Source organism: Anas acuta, chromosome 3 (genome assembly GCF_963932015.1).
Source record: "Anas acuta chromosome 3, bAnaAcu1.1, whole genome shotgun sequence".
Taxonomy (NCBI): domain Eukaryota; kingdom Metazoa; phylum Chordata; class Aves; order Anseriformes; family Anatidae; genus Anas; species Anas acuta.
In genome coordinates, this window is record NC_088981.1 from 51,753,575 (window position 1) to 51,780,777 (window position 27,203).

At 43.0% G+C, this 27,203-nt stretch overlaps 1 protein-coding gene across 5 annotated transcripts in view; it reads left to right on the top strand.

The window, feature by feature from the left end:
• Window positions 1-1,347: 1,347 nt before the first annotated feature.
• Window positions 1,348-27,203, top strand: part of AKAP12 (A-kinase anchoring protein 12) — a 31,676-nt gene continuing 5,820 nt past the window's right edge. The window contains exons 1-3 of one of the 5 annotated variants that reach the window (XM_068677089.1): window positions 1,348-1,429; window positions 12,264-12,450; window positions 23,416-27,197. In XM_068677089.1, coding sequence (XP_068533190.1) covers window positions 1,364-1,429; window positions 12,264-12,450; window positions 23,416-27,197 — 4,035 coding nt within the window. In that variant the 5' untranslated portion in view covers window positions 1,348-1,363. Of the gene's footprint in view, window positions 1,430-2,535; window positions 2,778-12,263; window positions 12,451-14,596; window positions 14,887-23,415; window positions 27,198-27,203 lie in introns of those variants that run through there. The other 4 variants (XM_068677088.1, XM_068677091.1, XM_068677090.1 and 1 more) reach the window with 4 other exon arrangements.

Genomic DNA, 27,203 nt, shown 5'->3' on the forward strand with positions numbered 1-27,203 from the left:
AAAAAAAAAAAAGGAAATGAGACACTACCCCATTGCTGTCTGTGCCACAGGTTTGCACAAAGTTGCTGGTTTGGAAGGGGAGGAAGTTAAATGTGTATGCGCAAGTCATTCTGCACTGCTCAGCCTTAAAACCAGAAAACAGCATGCTTTATTTTGTGATACTGAAATTCCATTAAAAAGGAGGAAATCCAAACTTGGAAAATGATTGGGGTATAGGCACTGAGGTGCTCTCACACCGCTGCAGTTTGCAGCCTTGCGGTCCATGTCGCAGGGGGTGCAGTCATGAGCAGAAGGCCTACAGAGCAATTTCAGGTGGGGAAAAGCAGGCTGCGTTTTAGCTGCTCTCAGAAGAAGCATTTGGTGGTCAGTCAGCACTGGAAAGAGAAATGGTGTGGCAGCTGAAGGCAGGGAGAAAGGCCGGCTGGTTGGGGAATGGAGGTGCTGCTGGAGGTGTTCCTCTACCACAGGAGCGTCCTTCAAAGGACAATGGTGAGGAGAGGCTGGGAATGGTTGTGGGTGCTGGCTGCTGGGTGCCTATGGGGAAGTTCCTCTTCAGAGGCACTGTTAGATGCTGAGGGATGCTCAGACGTAACCATTCAGTGGCTCTTCTCTCTGGAGCTGCTGGGCATCTCGTCTGATGAAGGCTTTTCTTCTGCCTGCTCACCTGAACCACCAGGAACAACTCAGATGGCACACAGGGGCCACAACACACCACAGGCCCAGCTGATGGCCCCGTACATGTGCATGGTGCTATGGGCAAAGGCACATCAAGAGCCTGAGAGCAAGCTTTGCCCTGGTAGCAGGAAGACAGAAACGTGTGCTGCAAAATAGTCCTCAGAGGCTTTCCCGTGTGGTTCTGTGAGTTGCTGTAGGCCTGTGTCTGCATATATACTGGCATATATTTGCTAGTATTTCACCGCAGAAAAGATCCTGTAGGCCCACTCTGGAATATATCTGTATCTGCTGCTCTTCCCAGCACAGAGGTGCAACACGAGCATCAGATGCAAGAAGGGCATGGCAGCTCTGGGCTCAGAGGCTGCGTGGAGGCTGGAGCATGTTCAAAATGGCTCCTGCAGCGAGGACTCGAGCTCTCCAGGGTGCAGCTCCCCTGCTCAGATCTTGGGCATAGCCATGACTTTGGGCGGGCTTCACTCCCACCCCCCTGAACCAACAGGCCACACAAACAGATTTCCATCCCTTCGTATTTTTCCTGAGCTCCCTTAAAACACCAATTTCCTGGAGATGAGGAGGAAAAAAAAGATAAACAATTAAAACTGTTGGGCAGATAAGTGGCTTTAGGACAATGTGGTCCTGCTGTGACACACATCTATAGGGAATCAGAGGAGGAGTGGGACTAAGCGGCATGGGAAGGGGTGCTGGTTCTGCCTGCACCATCCACGACAGCAGTTTTGTTCTGCTGAAGGCTCTGGTAGGTTCTCGTACTGGCTAAAGGGAGTTGCTGCAGTGGCTTTGTCACTCAATGACTTGCTATGGCTTGATTGCTTTAGGAAAAAAAAAAAAAAGACCATGTGCAGAGATCAGACAATTTGTAGAATGGATTTTTTTAAGATAATTATTTCTTTTTAAATTTTCTTCCCTGAATGAAGCAGTGTCTTGATGAGCGCGGATTGTTTTAATTTTTCTAATGGAAATCGTATATGGCTGCTGAGTACCTGATATCTGATTTGAACTACGAACCCCACAGAGGATGGGCGGATTTGAAGCACATGGATCCATTTGGTGCATAGTGGTTGGTGTGCTTTAGCGTGTGTCATTTCCCGGGGGATACTTTTGGACCCGAGCATTCCTATGAACGCGTTGGTCCTGCTCCTGTGTCGGGTCAGGAGAGAGACAACTGCGTCGCTTGCTTTGCTTGTCGTGTAATCTGGCAAGAATTAATACCTGAAGAAGAAAAAAAAAAAAAAAAAAGGAAAAAAAAAGGGAAAAAAAAGACATTTTTTGTTGTTTTTTTCTCCCCCCACCCCGAGGCGGCCTGAGGCACAGGACCCCGCTCGTTTTGCATCGGCTGCAGCCAGGATGCGCCCCCGGCTTCCCGCACAAGGCCCGGCACGGCGGCGGTCGAGCCCAGGGCGCCGCCGGCCCGGGGGTCCCCGGGGACGGGCAGGAGCCCCCCGGCGGTGCGGGGCAGCGCGGCCGGGCGGGGGCCCGACGCCTTCCGAGGGCGGCGGCTCGGTGCCGGTGCTGGTGCCGGTCCCGGTGCGGTCGCGGTGCGGTCCCGGTGCGGGCGGGGGGCCAGAAGCGCTGAGTCAGCGCCGAGGGGCGGCCGCCGAGGAGCGGGGTCCGGGGGTCGCCCCCGCCCCGAGCGGCCCCGGCGGTGGCCGGCAGAGAGGGGCCGGACCCCGGCGGCGGGGCGGCGGCGGGCAGGGCGCTGCCTCCCCCGGCGCTCCTTATCAGCCCGGCTCGATGCTGCAAGGCGTGTCTGGGGCTCTGCTCATGTGATGGAGCAAGAGGCAGACGGGCGGGGGGACCAGGGGCGGAGGTGATTTTCCTCCCTCTCTTTTTTTTTTTTTTTTTTTCTTCCTCCCTTTTCCCTCCCTCCCCTCGCTCCCTAAAGGAGTTCGCGGACAGCCGGGCTCCTTCATTCCCGGCTGCGCCGCCGCCGCCCCCCGAGCCCCCTCCCGCCGCTCGGCCCGGCCCGGCCGCGGGGCAGCGCCATGGGCGCCGGCAGCTCCACCGAGCCGGGGGGCGACGGCGCCGCCGGGACCCCCGGCAGCCCCCCACCGCCGGCGGGGGAAGCGGCGGCGGAGACCGCCAAGGTAAGGCAGGGGGCGGCCGGGGACGGGGGACGAGGGGAGAGGGAGGAGGGGGGTAGGGACGGGCGGTGGCGGCTCCCCCGGTGCGGGGAAAGTTTCCTGCGGCCCCTCGGGCACCTGCCGCGGCCGGCGGGGGGGCTCCGGGCCGGGACTGCGCCACGGGCAGCGCCGCAGTCATAAAACGGGGCGGCGGGGGCCGGGGGCGAGGGCGGGGGGCGCCGCTTTTGTGTGTGGCCGCGGGGGCTGCGGGGGGAGCGGGGCCGCGCCCAGCCGGGGGGAGAGGGCAGGGGCTGCGCCAGCAGGGCTGGCTGCGGCGGTACCCGGCGCTCCGCAGCCGCTGCGCTCCGCAGCCTTTTTTTTTTATTGTTATTATTTCTTAATTTTCCCTTTCTCCCCCCACTTCTTTTTTTTTTTTTTTTTTTTTTCCCCCCTCCCTCCCATCTCTCCCGAGGGTGCGGTGGGAGGCGCGTCGAGGCGCAGCCCAGCCCAGCCCAGCCCGCCCGCGGGGGCTGCAGCGCGGAGCCCTCCCCGCGCTGCCCCAACTTCGTCCCGCCGGCCTCCGCCCCGGGGGGTCCCCCCTTTCTCCCGACCCTTCCCCCGACCCGGCATCTCCGCAGCCCCCCCGGGGCTGGATGCACGGCGGCGGGCGGTGGCGCTGCCCGCCTTGGGCGCTCCCCGGTGCCGCGGCGCACCGGAGCGGGGGGCAGCCCCTAAAGAGGGGCTGGGGGGGGGGGCCGGGTCCGCGCTATTTTAAACGGAGCCGGCGAAAGAATTGAAAGAAATTCTTTTAAAACATGTCTGGGGGTTAAAAATAGATTATGAATGAACCCATTTATCCCTCTGGAATAGGCGTGTTTAGGGGATTCTGGGACTGAAAGGGAGGTTATGTCCACCGGCGTGTTTACACAGCATCGCCGTGGGGTCAGACGTGGGTTTGTTAGGGGGGGAATAACGCGGCGTTATACCCAGGCTGCTCGGAGTTTGGGTCCCCGGAGCACGGCTACTCAGAAGTTTCTCTGAGCTGGCGTGTGGGTGTGTTAGAGCTTGAGAACTGGTTATGACTTTGTTTCTTTGACCTTGTGGTTCAGATTTAACTTTCAAGTTGAATTTCCCATAGTTCCTGGCATCCCCTAGACCTCCTTGTGCGTGTTTTGACAGATTTGAAAACCACATTGAGAATGAGCTTTAAATTAACTGAGATTTATTTTATTTTCTTTTTAACCAAATAAGCGTAAGGGATTGGTGTTGGCTAACAAAATATTTAGCAGTTACGTTGAGCGGTTCTAGAACTCGGATGCTGAAATCTAGGCGGCGGTGAATTTATAGAGGGCAAGCATTTGGTTACCGTGATTGTTTTAAAATGAAGATAATGTGACTCTCAAGAAGGGACATAATGTTCATAGCCGTGTTTATCCAGTTGTGGGAACCAAGACAAAAAAAGAGAATGCCGCCGATGCTGTTCTTGACTACAGACTATTATTGTTTTTAATGCTGTGGTTTATATCTTCCGCTCTTTAGGAAACATGCTTTCGAATAATTAAATTTTGTTATTTAAGTCGAACTGGTTAAAGGTGGGGAAGTTCTCTTTGCATTTCACTGCTGTAAGAAGTTGTATTACTGCCGCTTTTCTAAAACAGCCATTTTTGTCTTCCATTACATTAAATAAAAAGAAAAGGAAGCTTTTATGAACGTTAGCCCTGCTTTTTTTTTTTTTTTTGTATCTCACTTAATCTGTTCTTACTCCAGTGAGAGAGCTTCATGTGGACTTGAGACGTAATTTTTCATAGTTAGCCCTTTGAATTTGAAAATCACCAGATCATGCTATGCCCCTGGAGAAATCTATCAATGAGCTAATGTGTTTGCAGAATATGCAATAGGGCGATTTTAAAGGATGGTCATCTTTCTTATGCTTTTCAAGTTAAAATGCTCATCACTACCCTCTCTTTTAGAAGAAAAACTCTGAAAACTGGCTTCAGTGTAGTCTAATGTGAGTGAGCCTTTGCAAATCAATTACAGACGAATTGTCTAGGCAACTGTTCTAATGTGTAATGTAAAATCTCAGCAGTTGTACTTCTTAGTCACTTAAAATTCCTCAAAATATTTAATCAAGTGTCTTTTGTAACAGTTGTATTTTGTACAAGATGAAAACCTGTTTGCTTTTTCTTCCAGAAAGACCAAATTTACAGTCTTCAAGTCGCGTCATTATCTCCCTGTGACTCTGGCCAGATACCAGTTCCTGAGGTGTCCTAGTTACTGGAAGGGGGGTCCAGAAACTGTGTTTCTCACTGCTGCAGCCTGGGAGATGTCAGATGCCCTGTTAAGCACTTGGGCTGCAGTGCTAAAGATGCTTGGGAGCCTTGGGCATGTTGGCTTGGAAGCACTGCAGGTTAAACATAGGCTCTAGGAGCCAGGACCTCAGGTGTTCGCCCCATCCTTTCACACGTTGCTGCTGACTTATGCATGCAGCAGCTCCAGAGTTTCCATCCCAGCACGTTAGTGAGACTTGAAATTGGTGGTGTGGTTTCTTGTTTTTTGCTTGCTGTAACAGATCCTTATCATGCATAGCCACCCTGCTGTGGGAAGCCCCCTCTGCAGGGAGTGGGACGTAGCTGGAGATACCAACCCCTCCGCGTGTCTGAACCAAATCCATCCGACCTGTGAATCAGCATCCAATGTCCTGCTGAAATCTGTGGGCAGGGTGTGGTCCCACAGAGGGTTGATCTGATCTAGATATTTCCTGACTGTTTCGGCAGCAATACTTCTTCCCATCCTCTTCTTCCTCCCCCGTCCCTCTTTCCTGCCTTGCCCCATATGATGCAGCCCCGCCTCACGCTGTGCCTGGTGCTCACCTTACATTTCCATAAGCCAAACAAACTCGCTAAGTCTTCAGGCCAGTCTTGATGCTGGGCCAGTTCCCTGATGGATTCATTTGCCTCATACAATGTCCAGGTGAGACCTAAAGCCAGGCCAAGGCAAGCACCTGTGGCAGGCAGCCAGGAGGGGAAATGAAAACATCGACACTGGTGGCAGTGAGCTGGTAGACCATGGCTGAGATCTCCCTGCCACTCTGTCCTGAGTAACACTGAGGACTGAAGCTTGGTCTGAGAAGGAGTTAACAGATTTCAATAATAATAGTGCTAGAAATAGGAGCAGGATCTCTTTAGAGAGAACAGACAAAGTTCAGCTGTCCCAGGCTAGCAAAAGCTTTGAGATGTCTGCTGGCATGGGTCCTGTGCTTCTGCCTCCTCTCCAGCCTGGGTGCCTGCAGCTTCTCTGGGCTGTTTCTGGCACTCAGCAAGCTCATTCAGTGAGTTAACCCCATAGGAAGCTGTTCAGTTTCTTTGGCAGGACTGATTTTTGCCAATTTGTCAAGGTCCAGTGGGTGGAGGGAGCAGACCAGGCCTGGGTGACACCTCCCTGGGTGGCAGCGAATGGCTAGATCGGTGCTGTCACCTTCACCTTGTGTGCTCATCTCTGCTCGTAGCAGTGATGCCCCTCTCCCCCAACCTCCCATTCTGATGCTGAGAGCCAAAAGAGAGACTGGGAAGAGGTGCTGGCCTGCTGTCCCTCAGGGCGGTGCCCTCTGGGGCCCTGTGGGGAGGGAAGCAACTACGAGATGCAGGGTCTGCAAGGAAAGCCGCGTCATGCTATGAACATCCGAGCCAGAACAAGTGTGATCCGCCCTGTTTTTATCTAACTTAGAAGTCCAGGGCACCAATTTCAATACAGGTACCTTTTGTGGCCCTGCTGAGAAAGCAGAGAGCTGCGTAGGAACAGCTACCTGCCGCTACGTGGGGAAACTTTTAAAGGTAGGATGCAGGGGAGGAGAAAAAAAAAAAAAAAAAAGCCTGGCAGAGCAACAAGCTATTCTTGCAGCAAAATAGAGGTTTGGCAAAGATAGCCTTCTGCGGGAATTTTGATGGCTTGAAAATTTCGTGTGGTGAATTCCTGGCTTGCTCCCATGCAAGGGCCCCTGCTCAAGAGCAGCGATCATTCAAGCCGTGTTTTCTGGATAATTCCTATTTCTGAGTAGTAACTTGATTACGCTACCTGCCTTGTAATGAGAGCAAGTGTCTGCTAGACAGTAAATATTTGGAACTGTCTCTTCTAAAGAGGTTACCAGCTGAGATGTCAGAATGTCTTATTGTCTGAATGCATGACAAATAACAGCTGTGACAGACTTACATCTGCTGTTTAAACAACTGTGTGCTGGTGACAGGGCTGAGTCAGCCTGCAAATACAAGCAAGTCGTACATTAGCGATGGTAAAACTCAGCTTAATCAAGTACCAGAGGAAAGTCCCTAAACGGCATCTCTAAGAGCCCTGGTTAAAAAGCACTTGAGTTTGAAGCCTTTGGTCTGAATGGTGGACGCGGCTGCGGGGTGCTCCTGGTGCAGCGGGGGCTGATCCCTTCCGAGTCCTCTTCAGACCTGGAAGGAAGACAGTCACTCGTTTTGTGGTGATGTTTGGAGTTGGGCCCATGCCTGCAGAGTGGCTTGAGAGAGAGCATAAAGGCGCTTAATTGAAAAAATGCACAATGGAAATTGATGCCATGGATCTACTGAAAGTGTGAAATAGCCCTCTAATCATCTAGGAGATAAGAGGGAGGTGGTAGAGGGAGTGTCCAGGCACTTTGAAGGCCAAGGAAGGCAATTAGCTTGTGTTTGATGTGACAGAGAAGCTAAAGAGATGCAATGAGGAGCAATGCGGCCTTTGAAAGTCACTCTGATTGGAAATGCAAGCCATGTGTTTAGTTACTGAGACAAGAGTAACCTGCTTTGTGCTCTATCCTCCTGACCGTGTTGTGGTGGTGTCCTAGGATTGCTATGCAGAGTTGAGAGATGTGAGACTGAGGAAGGAGCTCATGTTGGTTCTGGCTTAGGGTACAGATCTGAATGGCAGGCTAGAAGGAGGGCTTTCTTCACAACTTGCAAAAAGATCATGGTGATGGTTTGGGAATAAAAAACAGGCTTCATTTTAGCCAAGTGGATTTCAAAGTTAGTCATCCTTGAGGAGACGTCACAACTAAGTCAGAGAGAGTTAGAACAGAAGAGGCTAGATCCAAGAGAGTAAAAGGTAAGGAGAAGGCCCTTGGCTTTGTCTGCAGGAGATATTACCAAGAAATAAGATACTGAAGCTAAGTATGATCTTATGTGCTTTGACAGAAGGCCCTTATTCTGTATCTCCACCTGGAATTTGTAACGTCCCATGAACCTCTAGTCCTTAGCTAATGCAAACCAAGACAAACTGCTGTGAACAAAGAACTAGAATGACCTAAATTCACTTTTTTTTTTTTAAATATTGCTCTTTGAAGATCTTTTTAATGAAGCAGTGTGTGTAAGGAGCTGACCTCTTGAGCTGACCAGTGGTGCTCTAAGCTTCCCAAATTTTTGAAATCCAACTTCAGAAAAAATATTAGAGACGTTTACGTTAGTTTGCTCAGTTGTTCAGACAGCTGGATCTGGCTATTTTAGTAATCTCACGTAGAATCAGTGTAGCGGGATTAACAGAATGAGGCAAAATTAACCCTGGTGCATTTGGGCCTGGTATGAGGAATCCTTGGAATGATTTGGGTCTGGTACAAGGAATGTTGGGAATGAGGGTGATTCCTGGTGGGGGAAGAAGCTGGGTACTGCTAGCCCCATGGTGAATAGTGAATGAGCGTATGAAGCATGTTCAAACGTACAACAAGCAGTCAGGGGCCTTCTCTTAATCCACATCTCATGTGGTTCTTTGTGTTATCTTTCTTTATACATTTATAATGATGTATGCATTTATTGAAGTCTAACGGTTGGGCTCAAAACTACCCAACAAATGGAGCAGAAGCTGCTGTAGGCATGGGCAACAAGCGGTATGCATTTTAGTCTCATTAACTGCGTACTAGCGCTTGGCTTCCACCTTCGCAGTGGGTATGAAGCAAGTCTTTAAAAATTGCTTGCATGATTTATGGCGGTGGCATGACAGGAGCAGAAGTGTTACATCACTGATGGTTCTTTGTTTTGAGAATGATCAAGCTGAAGGACCAGTGAACTGGATAACCAAGTCTTTTCAGTTTCTCCTGCATTTATGAGACAACACATTCATAAGTTAATTCATAACCCAAGGAGAGAGCTATGAGTGAATGCCACAGAAACCTGATAAATACCGGTAAATGTACCAATGCAATTTCTCATTACCTGTAGATAAACACAGAGCTAAATAATGAGACTCCCAATATTGTTAATTTTTGTCTTTGAGATTTTCACCCATCTCTCTAAACTTTGACTTTATATTTATTGAAGCTTTATAATTATTCTCAATGGAATTAAGAACACAGCTGAATAAATTGGACATAATTGGTCTAAACTGTGGTTCAGGTCCCTTCAGAGAAATGAAGCAGTTAATGTGAGTGAAAATTGAAATTAGTTTCTTTCACAAACTAATGCATTGGGACAGACTGCAATGACCCTCATAAAGAGCCTGAGCAAATTTTCTTAGAAAAGTTTTTTTTTTTTTAACTAATTATGCTGTTGTATCCCTTAATGTTACAAATGCCCCAGCCCCTGAAAGTGCATATTTTATTCTCCTTTATATGCATTTTAATTTGTAAAAAATAAAATAAAAATAAAAATACTTTATTGGTTTTGATAATCTATTCAATTATTTAAAGTAGAACACTTGATATGAAAATTTAAATTTGCCTTCCTATGGCCAAGAATCACATCAAATTCTTGTCCTACAGATTGGGCTAAACAGTCACTGTCCCCTGGAAGGGCTGGGCTGTTTTACAGATCTGGTCAAACTTCAAAATGCTGAGTTTTTTTGTATATTTACAGCTTTCTTGGTTTTGAATGCTGTGTCCTGCTTTCTAAACTGAATTTATGGACAGCATAAATACTGGTTATAATTCTACCAGCTGATAGGAAAAACAGCTTCTAGTCTTACATCTAGCAGTGTTCATACATTTCCTTCTGTTCTTCACACTGGGAAGTATCATAGCATTTACAGATCTAAAGCATAATCTGCTTTAGTCACTGATTCAGTGATTGCTGGATTTTGGTTATGTATCTCTGGGTTAATACATAGTCACTGTTTTCCTGAATGCATTGTGACTGTAGAATAAATTCAGGACTGGGGAAATATTAGCTATGGTAATAATTAATATTTCCTTGTTACACTGAGGGATCAATTTAAGAAGGAGACAATGGCACTGCATTGGGGTACCTAGTTCCTTTATACCACATCATCCTTACAGAGTCCATAGATTGTAAGTGCCTATTCATGTCGTTAGGCACTTACACAAATGGTAAATTTTAAGTATATGTCTATCTAAGTGCATTTGTCAATATGACTCTAGCTTTGAGATGGTTTGACTAGGGGAAGTTTGAAAAGAAAGGGAAGGAAGTTTTTGAACAAGGTGAGGAGTGCTAAAATATTCAGTGCTGTTGCCTTTCTTGTGAGTTCAAAGAGCTGTTGGTGCTAATTCTGAGGGTGTCACCTCAAAATAACCATCCATGGATGGCTAGCTAAGTGCCCTTAGAGCCAGTAAAGCTAAGGTTGTTCCTGTGTTTGCAGGACTAACAGTCTTCTTAAAAGAACGAATGACTACAATTTATGATATGTATTAAAGGAAAAGTCCTTTAATAAGTATGTAATGAAGAATCTCAAAGTACTTTAAAAAAAAATGGGTTGTTGTCTATTTGTTATTAGTCTTCAACTGTTTTTTACTGTTTGATTAATCCTGTGTGCAATTGTAGAAGAGCAACTCAGATTTTACATCCCTTTGTTCGGTTTTGTGGCATTTTTATTTCTTCTGAGTTCCTGTGTTTTAGATTTATGAAAAGGATGATGTGAGAAGTGGGAGCACAATCTGAGTGTCGAGCCATTCCGTATTTCTTCTATTTAATATCTGGTCTCAGCATGTGAAAACTCTGAAGCCAAATTATTCCATCTGTGGTATTGGCAGTAGAGCAGAATGGTGTCCTTTTTCGTGAGGTGGATTATGTGGCTGTGAAAGGCAGCTTTGAGGAGTGCAGCAGTGCCAGGTGGAAACAATTTGGCTTAATTAAGGGCTTCTGAACTGGAGATTGAGAGCCCTAATGCAGACTCCTTTGCCTGTGGAAGTAGGTGCAGCGCTTCCCTCAGATCTGACCTGGCACGTGAATAGGTAGTTGAAGGATAAGAGGGAAAGGAAAGCCTTTTGCCTGGCACTTTGCATGTTGATTTGGAATTCCACTGCAGCAGGCTAATTGCTAATAAAAATAAATAAATAGGTCTGCCCCTTCAGAAGCTTGTTTCAGTGGCTTTTTGGAAGATACTCATCGAATGTGTCATCTTTCTGATCCCAGTTTGGTGCTTCAAGCGTTTGGATGTTGCATTACATTGGAAAATGGGATGCATCTGTGGTTCCTTCATATAATTAACAGGTCTTCAATGCCAGTAGTTTGGGAATACAGCTGAGTAATAAGAAAATGATATGTAATTAAGGTCTGCTGTCCCACCAGAGGAACTTTAAACTTGCACTTCAGGAGCAGAGATTTGAGATGTGGTTAATTAGTTGAAGCAGCTTCTGTTGGAAGGGAATGTGATCAGTTAGAAAGCTAGTCAATTAAACAAATAAAGCGTAAGGAAGCTTTTTTTTTTATGACCACAATGTATTTCATACTTCTGGAAGGACATTTTTATTTTAAAAGTATCTCCCTTGTTATGTGGCAAGCCTATAGACATTCTGGAAGTGATTAAAATGTATCAAATGTAGAAGTTGAGAGCTTTTTCCCTGGTATTGGCACATCTAGGAAAAAAGTTGGAAATGTTATAGTGAGGAATCCTGAAGTATTGCAAACTTCTTTCTCCTCTGTAAAAATAACCTCTACCTAATAACCGAGGCCCCAGAGCTCTAGTTCTAACCCTAGTTTCATTGAATTTCCTCATGGGATTTATATGTACATGTTCAGCTTTCTGTCCCAAATAGTTAATTTTCTTTGCAATTGTACTGTTCATGATCACAAGATAAGCACGTCAGCAGAGGAGCCATACCAAAAGCCAAAATACAGATAGGATTCCTGCACATATAGGAGGAGTTGTGCCAGACACTTTGAAGAATGAATCTAGCTAATGGAAAGATATTTTTCACGTTATCCTGAAGCTTTCCTTCATGCTAGAAGGAATGTTAGAAATGTATTTTTACACAAGGTTATAGGCCATTGTCTGTAAAATGTTCTTCATCCACACATCTCATGCAGTAGAAGAGTACAATAAATAGTCCCAGATTATATCGTGTATTTTTTTTTCTCACAGAAGTACTTTGATTTATTAAAGTTAATAACCTTGAGAAGGAGCAATGCTGCACAGAAGTAATTACTTCCCCAAATGCTTGCACGTATATAAGTGAAATGAGAACAAAAGAACAATGTTCTGTGCAAAAAGTGCTGACCTGGTACTGATGTTATGCTTCTTTCTTTATCTTTCTCTCCTCTGCTTCCATCCTTCATCCAATACTTGGCTGCCCAGGTTTTAGATGCGAGTTCACCAGTACCTGACGTTAATGAAGACAACTTGGAGCTTGATGCCCCGCCGCAGGAGCCCCAGCAGCCAGGAGCTGCCACAACGCCTCAGGAGCTGAATGGGCAGCAGCCAGAGGTGGCTTCACCAATCCAGGAACCTCCTGGACAGCAAGCAGAGGCCCTTGGAACAGATGGTAAGTAAAAATCTGGGTTCAATGGACTGATCTTAGAGGTCTGGGTGCGAGGTTGAAATGGGACTCAGCTGGCTGTGTCATAGTGGATGGGGAGTTGCTCAGGTGATCTGTTGGTTACTCAAGTGCTTCCTCTAGGGTGTTTTATTGGGATACATTTTCTTTATAGCAGAATTTAGGCAACAAATGAGTTGGGGCTGATGCTGTCAGTGGTACAGGATGCTACCTTTTCTGCCTTCAAGGTGGCTTCATTTCCCTTAGTGGGAGCCTGCAGTGCCTCTGCTTGCTTGCTACCAATTGCTTGAGCATTCACCTGAGGGAACAGTTCATTTTTTTTCTTCCTGTGTTAGGAGTTTATTGTGCGTAGGCCTATCCCTTCTTTCATTGGGTAGAAATCCTATTATATTCACTAATGATATTAATATTGATCACAGACTGGCTGAGGTTGGCAGGGCTCTCTAGAGGTTAGCTGGTCCAACCTCCTGCTTGAGCAGGGCCATCTCAAGCAGGGTGCCCAGGAACCATTTGAACTCTCAGGAGGAAGGGACAGGCTGCTAAACCACTGGCTCTGTTTTGCTTAAAGCTCTCTTTCAAACTGATTTTAATCAGACTTGCATTTTGACCCTCCAAATCTTTCTCACAGAAGCCCTGCCCTTGCCAGCCTCTTGCTCCTGCCCCTTCCTGGCCCTGGGTGGCACTGGCTGCAAAGGCCCAGCAGCAGGCTGATTTCGGCGTTGGTAGAGGGGTGCTGTAAAACTGATGTGGCATGTTTTGTCTTTCACTCATTCCTCTTTAAAACTTTACTCTTGAGAGGATAGGATAGAGAAAGTAGATAGGAGTATGAGAAAGGATACTCACAGTCATGAAGGAGGAGAAAATACCTGATGTTTTGAAGTAGATTTTGTGTTGGCATTCAGCTTCTGGATCAAGTAATAGAAAAAGCCTTTAAAAGGGTGTGGATTTCAAGTTAACAATCAAAGTAATCTTTATACAGAATTATGTGTTGTAGCGTTAGTTGTGCTGGAATTGTGTTCCTAAGGCATATAATAAAGGAGAAGTGAGAAGCTCCCTTAGATGTAGATGATTATAGGTGATGAAATGCATGATGCATTATGAACACAGATAGTATTAGGAATTTGTACCTGAATAGATCACCCCAAAAGGTTTTACTTTCTTTAATCTCTCTCATGTGGTTGCATGATGCTGCTGTTCTATTTGGGATTTATCTTACTGTTGTCAGTGGAACCAAGCCTAGACGGTAGCATAATTTATATGAAAGGGAAACAGTTCCACAGGTTTGATCTTAAAGCATCTTTTTACTTTTTATATATATAAAAACAAACAAAACCCAACAACACCAAAATACCACCTTTATGGAGGAAATACAGTATGTATTTTCTCGTAGCAATAGCTGAAAATGACACCATCCAAAAGTCAAATAAAAACTGTCTGGTAAAGCACTGAAAAGTTATTCCTTCAAGTGAAACTACATTTGGATATCCATAATTGTTCGTATCAATCGTCTGGATCTTTCAGCGTCTGGTCCACATGTCCTTTAGGCAGATGAGTAAAGGTGGGGATGGTATCTTTTAAATGCTCTATGAGGAGAAATCTCTCCATCCAAGGAAATAAATCATCAGTTCTATATTTCTTCCCCAAAGTGACTGTCAATATGCAAAGAAGCAAATGGTTCACTATGGATTAACAAGTGTTTAATATGCTTTTTTGTTTATGTGGGCTAAATTACCTAGGGCTATTGACTAACACCTATTGAAGTATCGGGTTGGTCTGGATGTCTAGTGACTGCTTCAAAACCATTTCAGAAGTTGGGAATGAAACAGTGTTTTAAAAGCAATTGTTTCTTACTGCAAAGCTGACGTTTCCTCTCTTAAGGAGGAAAAAAAGAGCACTTGAATTGAAAGGTATTAAGACAAATACTTCAAAGTATAATTTTTTTAGTTACCAGCAGTGAAGCAATGGAAAGAGAATAGTTAAACTGCATTTTTGCAGCCTGTGAACACTTCCAGAGCCTCACATGAGGTCTGGTAGCCAGCAATTGGTGCTGGAGCAGGCGAGGGGAGGGATCCAGGTCCTTATGGCACATCACGTGCGCCCAGCCCACCCCCAAGTTGCTTTTTGCTCCCTTAGTTGTGCAGCAAACAGCTGAGGAGGGAATGGTCCACCAAGAGCAGCTGCCAAGTGAGAGAGGCTGTGGGAGCACAGCTTCAGTCTGCCTTTCTCATCAGACGGACGAGGCTTCGTGCGCTCTCATTGAGGCAAGAGGCTGCTCTGCTGCACACTCCCCACGCTCAGGCTGCTCCAGAGGAATAAATATCAGGAACCTCATACTGTGAGAAGGAAGTTTCTTATTATTAGTGTAATTTAAAAATGCTGGGGACCATAACAATCACGGGTAAGGCAGTGTGGCATTGCTAAAACGTAAGCACATTCCTTTTTTTTTTTTTTTATTTTTTCCCCCCTTTCTGCTGGTTAGTGCCTGGCTTTGCGTGTGTGACATCTGGTGACTTTGTGCTGCAGCGGTTTTATGACTTGCTGGGGTGGGGCGAGCTGTGGTGTGCATGCTGGAACGCTCCTTGGGCTCTCAGAAGTATTGTTTTACTTTCGATAGATTTCCTGGCGGTGTAGTTGGAGTTAAAAGGTCTGACTTAAATATTTCATCAGAATGAGAACCATTTCCCAGTGAAGGCTGCTGAAATTTTAAAACTTCTTGTCACTTCAATTGCATGCTTGAAGTGGCACTTGTATTGCAAGACTTTTATAAACTAGAGGACGCTTGCTTCTTTTTTTTTTTTTTTTCCTGCAGTATTGGACTGTGACATAGGGTCTGAAATCTAGCAGCAACAATCAAGGGTTACAATGCTTTTTATTTCTTGATTAAGAAAAAATAGCATAATGCGGTAAAATATCTTAGAGGCTAAATACAGTCAAATGTAAGGAAATGTAGAAGTAGGCATCATTTAGGTATTGTAAAAAAATTTGCATGAGAGAAGTTAAGCTGTTATTCTTTTTTATTAATTATAATGAAGCAAAAATCCAGAGGAGATTAACACCATGGTGTGGAGGTGGGTGTGTGGGTCCCAGTAGGATTCCAGCCTGGGATATCAAAATCTTGATGTTACAAGCATAGGACTCTGTGCATCTTGTTTAAGAAAGTAGTGCATGAGCCACTGAAGTGGTTGAGCTAACGCTATAAACTAACTGGGCTTTCTGAAAAGATAATTACTATTTGCAGGAGTGAAAAGCTAAAAGGAAAAAGTATTTTGCGCTGCTGCTTTTGCACAGGCTTTTGTCTTTATCTGGAAACTAAGTGGTACTACAATTTTTGTACTTAAAAAAAAAAAAAAAGCTTAGTTTTCCGTAAAGGTAACTAATTTGCATCAGAACTTCCCTCAGATTGATGATGTCTCTTGTAATTTACTAAGTCTTTTTTATTGCCTTGTATGAATATTTGTTTGTTTGCTTTTATCTTATTTGCTGGTGTTAGTGAACCAATTCAACAAATAGTGGGGGCTTATTCATGCAAAGTACTCTAGTGTTACAATGCCTACTGACAACAAAGCCTGCAGAAGTCCAGCTCCATTTGGAGCTGACCCTGGGGAGGACTGTACGTGATTTGAATCAGTTAGTAGGGGAGGAGATATCCTACTGCTGTTTACAATAGGGTTTTCATTAAACTCGATGTTTAATGAGCTTATCACATGCTGAGTCTTTTTCCTCAAGGGTTCTCTATTTTTTTATTTCCTTTTATTGTTAGTATTTAAAGGTTAAACTGTTTTTCAATAGCAATTTCTTCGTAGGGTTGCACAGTTTGATCATCTGAGGTTTTCCTTATTAAATAATTCTTGTGGAAACTCGGGTTTTCACTGTAGCACAACTGCTTCTGCAGTACATTTTGCAAGAAGTGCATCTAGCTCATGGTATGCATTATTCTTTGAAGGGACGGAGTGCATTTCCTTATTGGTAAGCGGGAGAGTATTAAGCTATCATTTGTCTAATTAGTGTAGCTCAAGCTAAAACTCCTTTGTTTGTGTGTGATGTCTGTTATCCTTTATGCAGATGCTTTGACAAAGAAAACTTCCAATCTGTTTCCCATTGTGTGTTTTCATTAGTCATTAGGGGCTCTCAAAAATGTCACAACAACGACTAAGCCATGTTGCTTACCCCTTCCTTGCTCTTAGCAGAGCAGCTATTTTCCTCAAATACCCAAGTGCATCTGTCTTAGGTTTAGTGATTACATTCTATTTTAAAAAGCAAAACAGAGTTGCAGAACATGAGACGCGGATGGTATGGATAACCATGAAATTTCATAAATATTTGCAGCGTGCTGGTCTGGTTCACAGGCAGAACAGCTGGACTAGTTTGAGAGCAGTTTATTATTGTGAGTTCATTTAATGAAGAATCTTTAAATACAGTAACTGTATATCCAAGCCACGGTTAATGACCTTTCCGTTAAAAAAGAGAACAATTTTGTTGGGTCTTAACTACTGTTTTTTGAACTTCAGTGCTGTTTTTTGAAACATTGAACTGAATGAAGAAATATCTAAAAATCTTGAATGAATGAAATTTATAACATCCCACGCTGGAATCTGAGAACTTAGTCTCTAGGTTGGAGCAGACAAGTACAGCTAAAGCACAAGCTTCTAAAAATAAAAGGTTTATGAGGAATGTTTTAGCATCACAGCGGAAATGATTGTGCTTTCTTTTAGTTTCTTTCATATGAGGTTATGTGTGATGTCCTTTTCTGGGGACATTGGTTTTGCTTTCTTAAGTCTATGCTATGATAAATTACAGCTGTTTTGTAACTTTTTCCTTCTTTCTTTTTTAAAAGAGACACACAAGTATGTGAAAACTTAAGACTTAACTTTGGGTGCCTCCCAAGTACCAGAGAATTGAAGACTGAATTTAAGGGGACTTGTTAATGCTTTGACAGAAGAACAGGATTAGAAAGCTCATGAATTGCAATTATGCACTGTGAAATTTATGTTAAATATTTGTAAATCCTTCTGTTTTATTTAATTTTTCTGAAAGAAATTCTTCTCCACAATTAACACTGAGCCTGACCTTAGAAATAATTGAGGGAATACAATCAGGAGGGAAGAAGTGTGTGCTTTCCATTAGAGAAATATTTATACGTTGAAGCAGAAACATAAATATCATGAGTAGTAGGGAAAGGAAGCAAGAATCTGAAATATTGTCAAAAAGCAGCAGTTGTACAGATTTTGGTACATTAAACTGTGTAGTTAAAAGCAACAACAAAATCCCCACCTTTGTTAAAAAAAATGTAACACCTGGATATACTCCTGCTTAATTCTGTTACTACGGGGGGCTTTTTTTTTGATTTACTGAAATTCATCGCCTGAAATTTGAGGTCGAAGGAATTAAGGAATAAAGTTCAATTCTTGCACACTGTGATGAAAACCCAAAAGCACAACTTACTTTTCATTGTTGTTTAAGTATTCAGTTTCACTAATAATCCCCAATAGATGACTTGTCCCAGATAAACCTGTTTAGGGTAGGTTTTCTGTAGCTGTTGTTGTTTCAAAACATGTATTTTAATTACTGTTTCTCCATTTGTATCAGTTCTTGCCTTCAAATATTTCTACTAATAATTAGTGGAATTGTGCCATTAAGGGAAAATGCATTTAATGAATGAAAGCTTGGTGTTAAACGTGAAATATCAAAGACACTTGGTTAAAATTCTTCTTTAAATTACATTCTCCTGTGTCACTGCCACATGAGCTTTAGAGCAGTAGGTGTTCTGCACAAGCCGTATTTGTGGCAAATCCAGGTACAATGGAAGCAAATGATTCTGAAGTCGCCTCTCAGCTCTGTGGCTTCAGTTTTCCTTCAGGCTCAAGCAAGCCTACCAAGGATATTTTGTATGTGACTACAAGCAGGATCTGGCCCCGAATACTTAAACATCGAATAAAACAAAACAACAACATGAAAAAGTCTTCTGGAGTCTCTCAGTGGCCAGTTGGGTTTGAAACACGGGGCGCAGGGTGTGTGTGACATCCATCTGATAGATTTAGAATGCAGGGAATTTATGGAAAAAATCCAGCACAGCACTGCAAATCCTTAGGGGGAAAAGTCAACCAGCTCCAGATGTTGACATGGTTGACTGCGAGCACATGAAGTGCTGCGGATTTAACTCTTGCAGTCAGAGAGCTGCTTTTCCCTCTGGCAGCTACCAGCAGAGGAACATGTTTGCACTTCAGAAACGGGCGAGATGGTGGGAGCAGTTAAGTCATGCTGCCACAGTGGCTCTCAGCCTGCTAAAACAGGAGTGCTATGAATTCATTTCATTTTTAATGTAACGAGTTAGGAAATAGTCTGAGAATATTAATTTTCCAACATCTGATCAGTATACTGCTCATAAAAATGCAAATAAACTCTCACTATGGACTAAGTGACCTAAAGAAATTTGGGGGATGGGGGGTAGGGACCAAGCACTTCTCATTACTCGAGGCCTTCAATATCATATGTTTCCTTTGGGATAAAAGAGACCACTTGCAGTGATTAAAACACAAACAGCACCTTGATTTAATTTTAAAATATTTGGTAGTTTAACTGGTACATAAGCAGTTAAAATAGAATTTCAGCTCTAGTTCTTAGCCCCAGTGGATTTAAATAGCGAAGTGGATCAATGTTATGATATGACCTATGACTTTTTTTTTTATCATTGCCTCTGGATATAGTTTTATTGCACTGTTTTCCTTCATGAGCCCGTAGCTCATGCAGCCCTACCCCAGGACAGACCTGAAGAAACTGTGTTCATAAGTGTTTTACTAGGCTTTTTTCTATTAAAAGAAGTATTTTGATGAAGATCTCTTGTGTTTCTTAAAGATACGTTCGAATTCAATAAATTCATTAACAAAGAGCTAGCTGCCCTGCCAAAATACCTGTGGCAGTGATGTGCTGCAATGCTCTGAACAATACCTTGTGTGAGTAACTTCCAAAGTGGAGTTACTCATTGTTTGTTTTGCATTCAGAAGTGCCCTGAAATGTTTGAGCACCAAGAATGTCATTAATAAAAATGTCATTAAAGAATCCAACTGCTAAAGAAAGAGCAAGTTCAGCATGTACGGTTGGCTTTTCAGGTCTTCTGTTTACTACATGTATGTGCCCATGGGATAGAGAAGTATCCTTTGTCACCTTGCAGAAGCATCGCTTGGGTATGCATCTCCCTGCATCTTGTCACCAAGCAGTGGCAGCAGCCCCCTGGCAGCACGCAAGGCAGCTGTCTGGAATGGCATTGCCCTGCTAAGTGCTGAGGAAAGGCATCCAAAATGGACTTGGTTGAAAGGGGCTGGTGCAGTGATTTCAATGGGAAGGAGCAGAAGGAAGCAGGTAAAGCAGAGACTGGGAACAACAGCAGTGTGTCACTCAACAGCTGGCATCCAGGCTCTGTGTTACCTTGGGGTGCAATACCCACTGCCTGTGCTATGAGGGAGTGATGCAAGAGTGATGTGTGTAGCATAGCTGCAGCTTTTCTACTGGTATTAAAAGTACATCTTCACTTTTCTTTAGGTCTTTTTTATTTATTTTTTTTTTTACCTTTTGCAGTTTGTTTATAAAAGTATTGCAAGACAGTGTGTTTGCTGGACCCACAAAGGAAATCTACTTGCTGTCAACCTGCTTTTACAGTTTTTAAAAGTTTACCCTAGTGCCTCTAAACTTCTGTGTCCTCTTTATTCTTATGATTCCATTTGCCATCTTACTATATTCTCACTGGACATGCAGGTTTTGCAGTAGTTTTTTGGCTCTTTTTGCCTGCAAAGCTTTTAACAGTGTGTTATTCTATTTGTAAATCAATGCATTCATAAGCAAAAAATCTTGACTAATGAGTTTGAAGAGATGCCTTTATAAACTCTCCATTATCTCTTACTTTGTATATAACTCATTCATTTACATTCTGTATCATTCCCCTCTTGCAGTAAACCAGTTTACCTGTAAACCTCTGAAACTCATCTTAAACACTAAACTTGTGTTCTAGGAATTAACAAAAGAAAAACAAGCAAAAAGAAATGCAGCCTCAACTGCAACTATAAACTTTTTTTGAAACTTTTTTTTTTGCCCGAAATAGTAAATATGCCTTCCCCAGGACTGCTTGCAAGAGGAGAGGAGAGCCCTTACAAAGATGTCTTCAGCTGCTCAGCAGTTGCCCACAGTGATCCATGACTGTCTCTTTACCTCTCCTCTCCTCCCACTGTCTTTCTGCCTCTCCTCTTTCCCGCATAGAGCCAGCATTCCTGGCTGGCTCGCAGCCCTGGTTTTTGCTCTACCTTTATCTGAGTCATGTCAGATAGAGACAGAGCGTCCCAGATGTGAGAGGAAGCGTGCTGGCATTAGTGCAGGATTGAGGAGTAACAGGAGGGAGGCTCTATAGACCTTGTTTCTATAGGAGATGGTAAGAGGTTTGGCTCATAAACAAATCTGTGTTTAACATTAAATGATAAGTGTTTAATTTCATAACTGGTTGACACAGGGGAAAAACAGACATAAAAACAAAAAAAAAAAACAAAAAAACCCTTGTAACATAGACAAAGGGAAGAAATATCACCTTCTCCATGCAGGAAAAAAAGAGGAGTTAATATGTTGCTGTATTGAAAACAGTGGTATTTACAAGCTTTGTTGTCATAGATACATACATACATGTATATGTAAATATAAACAAATATACATATATGTATATATCTACAGATGTCCCTTTATCTCTCTATATGTGTATATGGGGTATACTAAAGATCTAAAGTATGCCTGTTACTAAATATTTTTAAAATGTGATATGTACCCCAGTATTTGAAGAAATGCCTCTGACTTTATGAATTCCTATTGAGCCATGATAAGCTTCCTGTTAAATAACATAGTTTGATGGCAATGACAATGCACTTCTTTCTGGACCTAAGAATAAATGAACATAGATAGCAAAGTGATTCCTTGGCTTTATCATTACGTGGTCTTAGTGTGCAGCTCTGTAATGTTTGATTCATAAGAGTCCAAGAACATTAGGAAAATAAACACAAAATGTTTTCTTCCTTTGTTAACCATCTTAAAATGAGAAGTGAGCTCAAATGTGTTGTTGCTGCTTCGAGCTGTGCTTAGAACTTTATTTCCCTTCCCTACCCTGCCAATGACTGAAGTGTTCTTACAGTGAGTTATTTTTGCTTGTGGACTGTGCTGATGTTTGCAAGAGGTTTATTACCAATGGAGTAATAATCTTTGCTTCTTCAAATATATACATATTTCTTCTTACCTGGCTCAGGCGCAGATTACTCAATTTGAAAATTTCTATCATTGCTTGAAAAGTTCAGGGAGCTAGGGTGTTATCAGAGGTCAGACTTCTAAGAGAATTAGGAGTGAACAATTAAAGTAAGTAATTTTAAACAGCTAGATAAGGAGGAAAAAAAAAAAAGCTTATGTCTGTTGAGAAGCAACAACCAGTACGCTGCTGATAGTGAATATAAACATAATTTGCCCTCTATGTAGCTATTAGAAGGCAGTGTACTTGTAGATTTAGTTTTACTTATTATATAGTCGTGTTTCAGCCTTACCTTAGTGCATGTTGTGTATACTCTTATAAAGATGCAGTTCTTTCTAAAGAGGTCGCAAGCAAACAGAGGCAGGGAAGCATCTAAACTGGAAGGTACTTCTAGAGCTCAGCTGGTCCAGTCCCTGGCAAAGGAAGGCTCACAGCAGTTAGATCCAACGTGAAGATGGTTCAAATAAAAACAAATTCATTTTGGGGAATGCAGTGATGCATGTACTTTTGAAAGTTGTCTCCTGCATGCCCTTGGGCATCAAAGTAGCACGTACACAATGTAAAGATGAGGGCACTGCCTTCTCCCAAGATGTTGCCACTAACATTGGATTTTTTTTTTGGTCCAAAATTCTTTCAAACAAATGTTAAACTTGCATTTAGGCTTATTACAATAGTTTGTTAATAATTTGTAAGAACATGTTACTTATCTAGGGGTATGTAGAGCTTACAGTTTTGTGCTTTTAAATGGATGTGTGCTGGCTTTTTAACTGCTGTATTTCAGGGGGATTAATTTATATGCTAGTCTGTGAATTTAGGCAGCTCATGGCTAGAGGGAGTGATAATGCTTAAATTGTCCCAGCAAGACTGAGAGGCTGGCTGCCAGTGTCCTGAAGGAAAAACTCAAATAGTGCTCAAGAAAGCGGCAATGCAAACACAGACGTGTGAGAACTGGAGGGTAGAATTTTACCTGCTTGCATAGTAACAACTTCGTTATTTTCAGGCGGTGTGGAATTGCTACGTATGAGGTTTCGGTCTGGCAACAGCAGTGATGTGATGTATGGGAGAATTCCAAGGTTCACAATCTTTAAAGCAAATACGTTGTAATGTAACTGTTCTGGGCTTTACAGGTTTTCAGAAAAATAGGGAATTTCCCATGGGCATTTTAACATCTTACCATTCTTTTGGGACAGAGCTGTAAAATGAGCTTTCCTTTTCTTGCTGTAATTTTAAGTCAACATTTCTCCACCACTCCCACCCCTCTAGGTTTCCTTCTACCTGGAAAGGATTCTGAGCTTTACTTCAGAAATAATTGCACATGTTGTTCTTTGAGTATTGATTGGAGAGAAATTAATTTTTTGTCTCTTAAGTTTGTGTTAAATTCCAAAAGAAGAAAAATACTGCAAAAGAGAGGAAGAGAATGAGCTCTAAAGGTGCATTTGCATATAAACTTTGAAAGGATATTTACAATGAAGTGAGAAAGGAAAGGAATTACAGTAATCTTAGATCAGAAAAACTAGTCCTTAAAAATTTTAAGAGAGGCATGCAGATAAAGGAACATGTATGTTTAGGAAAGCTTGATAAAACTGTAGAAAGATAGCATATATCTGTACCTAAAGGTATAATATAACATTAAATCAAGAAGAAAATTAACTTTTTTTTTTCTTTTTTTTTTTTTTTTTAAACAGTTGAACAAACAGAACATTCCGGTGTAATTCTGAAGGAAGACACCCAAACTATGGAGACAAGTCCATCTGACTCAAGCACCAAAGATGGTGTAGATGCTGAGAAAGAGGATGCTCATGTAGTTAAACAGTTGCCATCTTCGGAAGAAGATGCAGAAGACCTTGAACAAGCATCTGAGCCACCGTCATATGATCTGGGCTTTAAAAAGGTTTTTAAATTTGTTGGATTCAGATTCACAGTGAAGAAAGAGAAGACAGGAAAATCAGAACCAGTTCAGCTGCTTACTGTAAAAAAGGAAACACAAGTCACTGAAGGAGCTGATGATCAAAAAGAAGTCAGCTCAGAAGAAACAGTGATGCCTGAAGATGCACCCTCTGCAGAAGACAACACCAAAGATGCACTGAAAAATGAAAAAACGGAAGACGAATCTCCTAAAACACCAGAAGCAAATGAGATTAGTTCTCAGTCATCTGCTGTAGCCAATGATACTGCATCACCATTAAGAAAATTTTTTTCTCAGGGATTGGCTGGATTTAGAAAAAAGAAGAGTTTTAGGAAGCCCAAAGAAGATGAACAACCATCTCCTACAAAAGAAGAAGAGCAAGAAAAAGAGGGGGCAACATTAACAACTGAAACCAGTGAAAAGGAGAAATCTGAGTCTGAGAAGCAAGTTGAAGAGAATAATGTGACAGCAGTAACCATTGAAACACATGAGAAAGAACAAACAGAAGATGAAAAACAAGAGCCTAAGACTGAAACAGACATAGGAGTTGATGCAAGTGAGAAGGAAAAGCTACTAGAGCATGATGAGCAGGATGTAGTGACAACTGTTGCTACAGCAAGTGCAAAGGAGGAAAAAGCTGAAGAAGATCAAGAAGGTAAATTAATAGAAGTCACAGAAAATATTGGTAAAAAGGAAGAAAAAACTGAAGAAGGAGAGAAAGAAAGTGAAGTGACAGAGAAACCACTAATAACAATCCCTGTAATCACAGACAGTGTGAATGGAGAACTGAAGGCATCCTCAGAAGTCCTACCTGTAGGAGAAAATCTGGAGTCAACAGGAAAGTGTGAAATAAGTGACAGAACTGAAATATCCTCTGAAGAGAAACTCGAAGCAGGATCTTCATTGGCAACTAGTGAAGAGTTTAAAAAGTCTGAAGGAATAGAAGGAAGTAAACCTGTGTCACTGGTGAAAGAAACGTTTGATGAAAAATCAGAGAAAGCAGAATTGAAAATGTCACCCACGGCAGAAGATGCCACTGAAGCACAAAGAGAAGCTCATGATAAAACCACAGAGAAGGCAGCAAGCAAAGGCCATGAGACAGAACTGACTCTGGAGGCTGCTGGATCAAAGTCCTTTTCTACTTCTGAACAGTCATTTGATACCGCGGATGATCAACGATCAGTCAAACCCACTGATGAAGGGCTACAAGGCAAAATTGGCGAAGTTGTGACTGATAGTACCAAACCAGGTGAAATAACCACAGAAATAGCTCCTGAAGAAGCAGCTGGAAAGAGGCCTCCAGAAGGTATCACAAATGAAGCTGAACTGCTCTCTTCTCAAGAAAAAACTAAATTACAAGGCAGTCCTTTAAAGAAACTCTTTACGGGTACTGGATTAAAAAAACTGTCTGGAAAGAAGCATAAAGGCAAAAGAGAAGAATCTAAGTTAGGGGAACAGGGAGAACTAACTCAACACTTATCAGATTCCCCAGATAGCCCAGAAGAACAAAAGGTGGAGAGTTCTGCTTCTTCTCCTGAGGAGCTGAATGAAATTCCTTCTTTGGAAAAATCTGCAGATGGAATGCAGGTCTCTGAAAATGAAGATGCTGCAATTTCAGATGTGGAGAGAAAAAGAGAAAGTGTTACGCCTTGGGCATCATTTAAAAAGATGGTGACTCCCAAGAAACGTGTCAGAAGACCTTCTGAAAGTGATAAAGAAGAAGAAATTGATAAGACAAAGAGCACTGCAGTGCCTGCAACTGAAAATGCAGCTGAAGAAAGTCAGGTAGAATTAAAAGAAAATGGAATGGACCAGAAAACAGAGAAAGTCACAGAAGAGCCCAAAAGAAAGGTTGACACCTCTGTGTCTTGGGAAGCCTTTATATGTGTAGGTTCTTCAAAGAAAAGAGCCAGGAAATCATCATCATCTGATGAAGAAGCTGAGCATAAATTTGGTCAAGATGGCCAAAAAATAGAAGAATCTGGACAGAGCAAAGAAACAGCAACAGATGCAGTTCTTACTAGTTCTCAGGAGAGTGATCAAGGACAAGGGAATTCCTCTCCAGAACAAGCTGGAAGCCCGTCTGAAGGTGAAGGTATTTCAACATGGGAGTCATTTAAAAGGTTAGTCACTCCTAGAAGGAAATCCAAAACCAGAATGGAAGAGAGAACCGAAGACTCTGTTGTGGGATCTAGCCTGGAACATTCAACATCGGATGGTGAGCCTGGAAAAGATGAATCATGGGTTCCATTTAGAAAACTTATGCCTGGCCGTAGGAAGAAAAAGTCAGATGGAAAGCCAGAACCAACTCATCTTAAACAAGCAAGAGAAGACATGGCAGAAACAACTGAGGAAGATTCAGATATTCCAGCTGTTGTTCCTTTGTCTGAATATGAAGCAGCAGAGCAAGAGAAAATTGAAGCCCAGAAAGTGAAAGATGCTGAAGCAATGAAAAAACAAACCTCAGAGGAAGAAGGAGCAGAAAAATTAGAAGACACCCTAGAAGTTAAGCAACCCAGTGAAGGGCTGGTACATGCAGTCACTGTTACTGTTGTGGAAGGGGAAAGAGCTGTTACCAGTATTGAAGAAAGGTCACCATCATGGATATCTGCTGCTCTGACAGAGTGCATTGAGCAGGCAGAAGAAGAGGAAGAGAAAGAAACTGAGAAAGCATTTGAATCAGAAGTTGTTGTAGAACAAGCAGTGGTAGTCGCTAAGACAGCGCCGGAGACGAGAAAGGATCTTAGTGATGATACCACAGCAAGTGAGCTAGAGTTAACCTCAGAGGCAGTGACGGCTCTGGAGGAGACAGCTGAAGCTTCCTGTGCTGAAGAAACAATGGAAGTATCCTTTGCTGAGGAGACAACTGAGATGGTTTCTGCTGTTTCACAGTTGTTAGAAACCCCAGATACTACAGAAGAAGTTACGCCAGTACAAGAAGTAGAAGCCACTGAACAAAATTTGAAAGAATTAGAGAAGCAGACGCAAAAAGTTCTTCACGAAGTTGCTGAAAGAGTAAAGTCATCAGAAGTAGCACAGATGGTTAGTGAAAGAACCATGACACCAACTGTAGTTACAACAGTGCAAGAAGTTGAGTCAGAAGTGAAGGATGATGCTACAGATGAGAAAGTTGCAGGTCAGGAAACAGTTTTGCTTGATCAGTCCTTGAAAAGAGAAGAACACACAGAGGATGATGTCCAGCCCCCGGAAAGTGCAGAGAGCATTCAGGACAGAGATAAAATTGAAGAGAGAGGACATGAAGGTTCAGAAAGAAGTGAATTATCTGCTGCAGTGAAAGAAAGCACAGAAGGATGTGAAAATGTGGATGTATTGAGAGATGAAAGGCAGTGGCAGGCATGTGAGGAAGAAATTGTAGAAGATCAAGAGATATCTGAAATGCAGAGGACAGTTGAGGAACCTTCATCACAAGACAGCAAAACTGTCACTCCTGAGGAAGAGCCATTAACAAAGCAGGAGCCTTCAGAACAAGAGAAACTGCCCCTAACAGAGTTAACAGTAGATGAGATGAGAGACGAATGTATTCCAGAAGTCCAGGCTGCAGTAAGT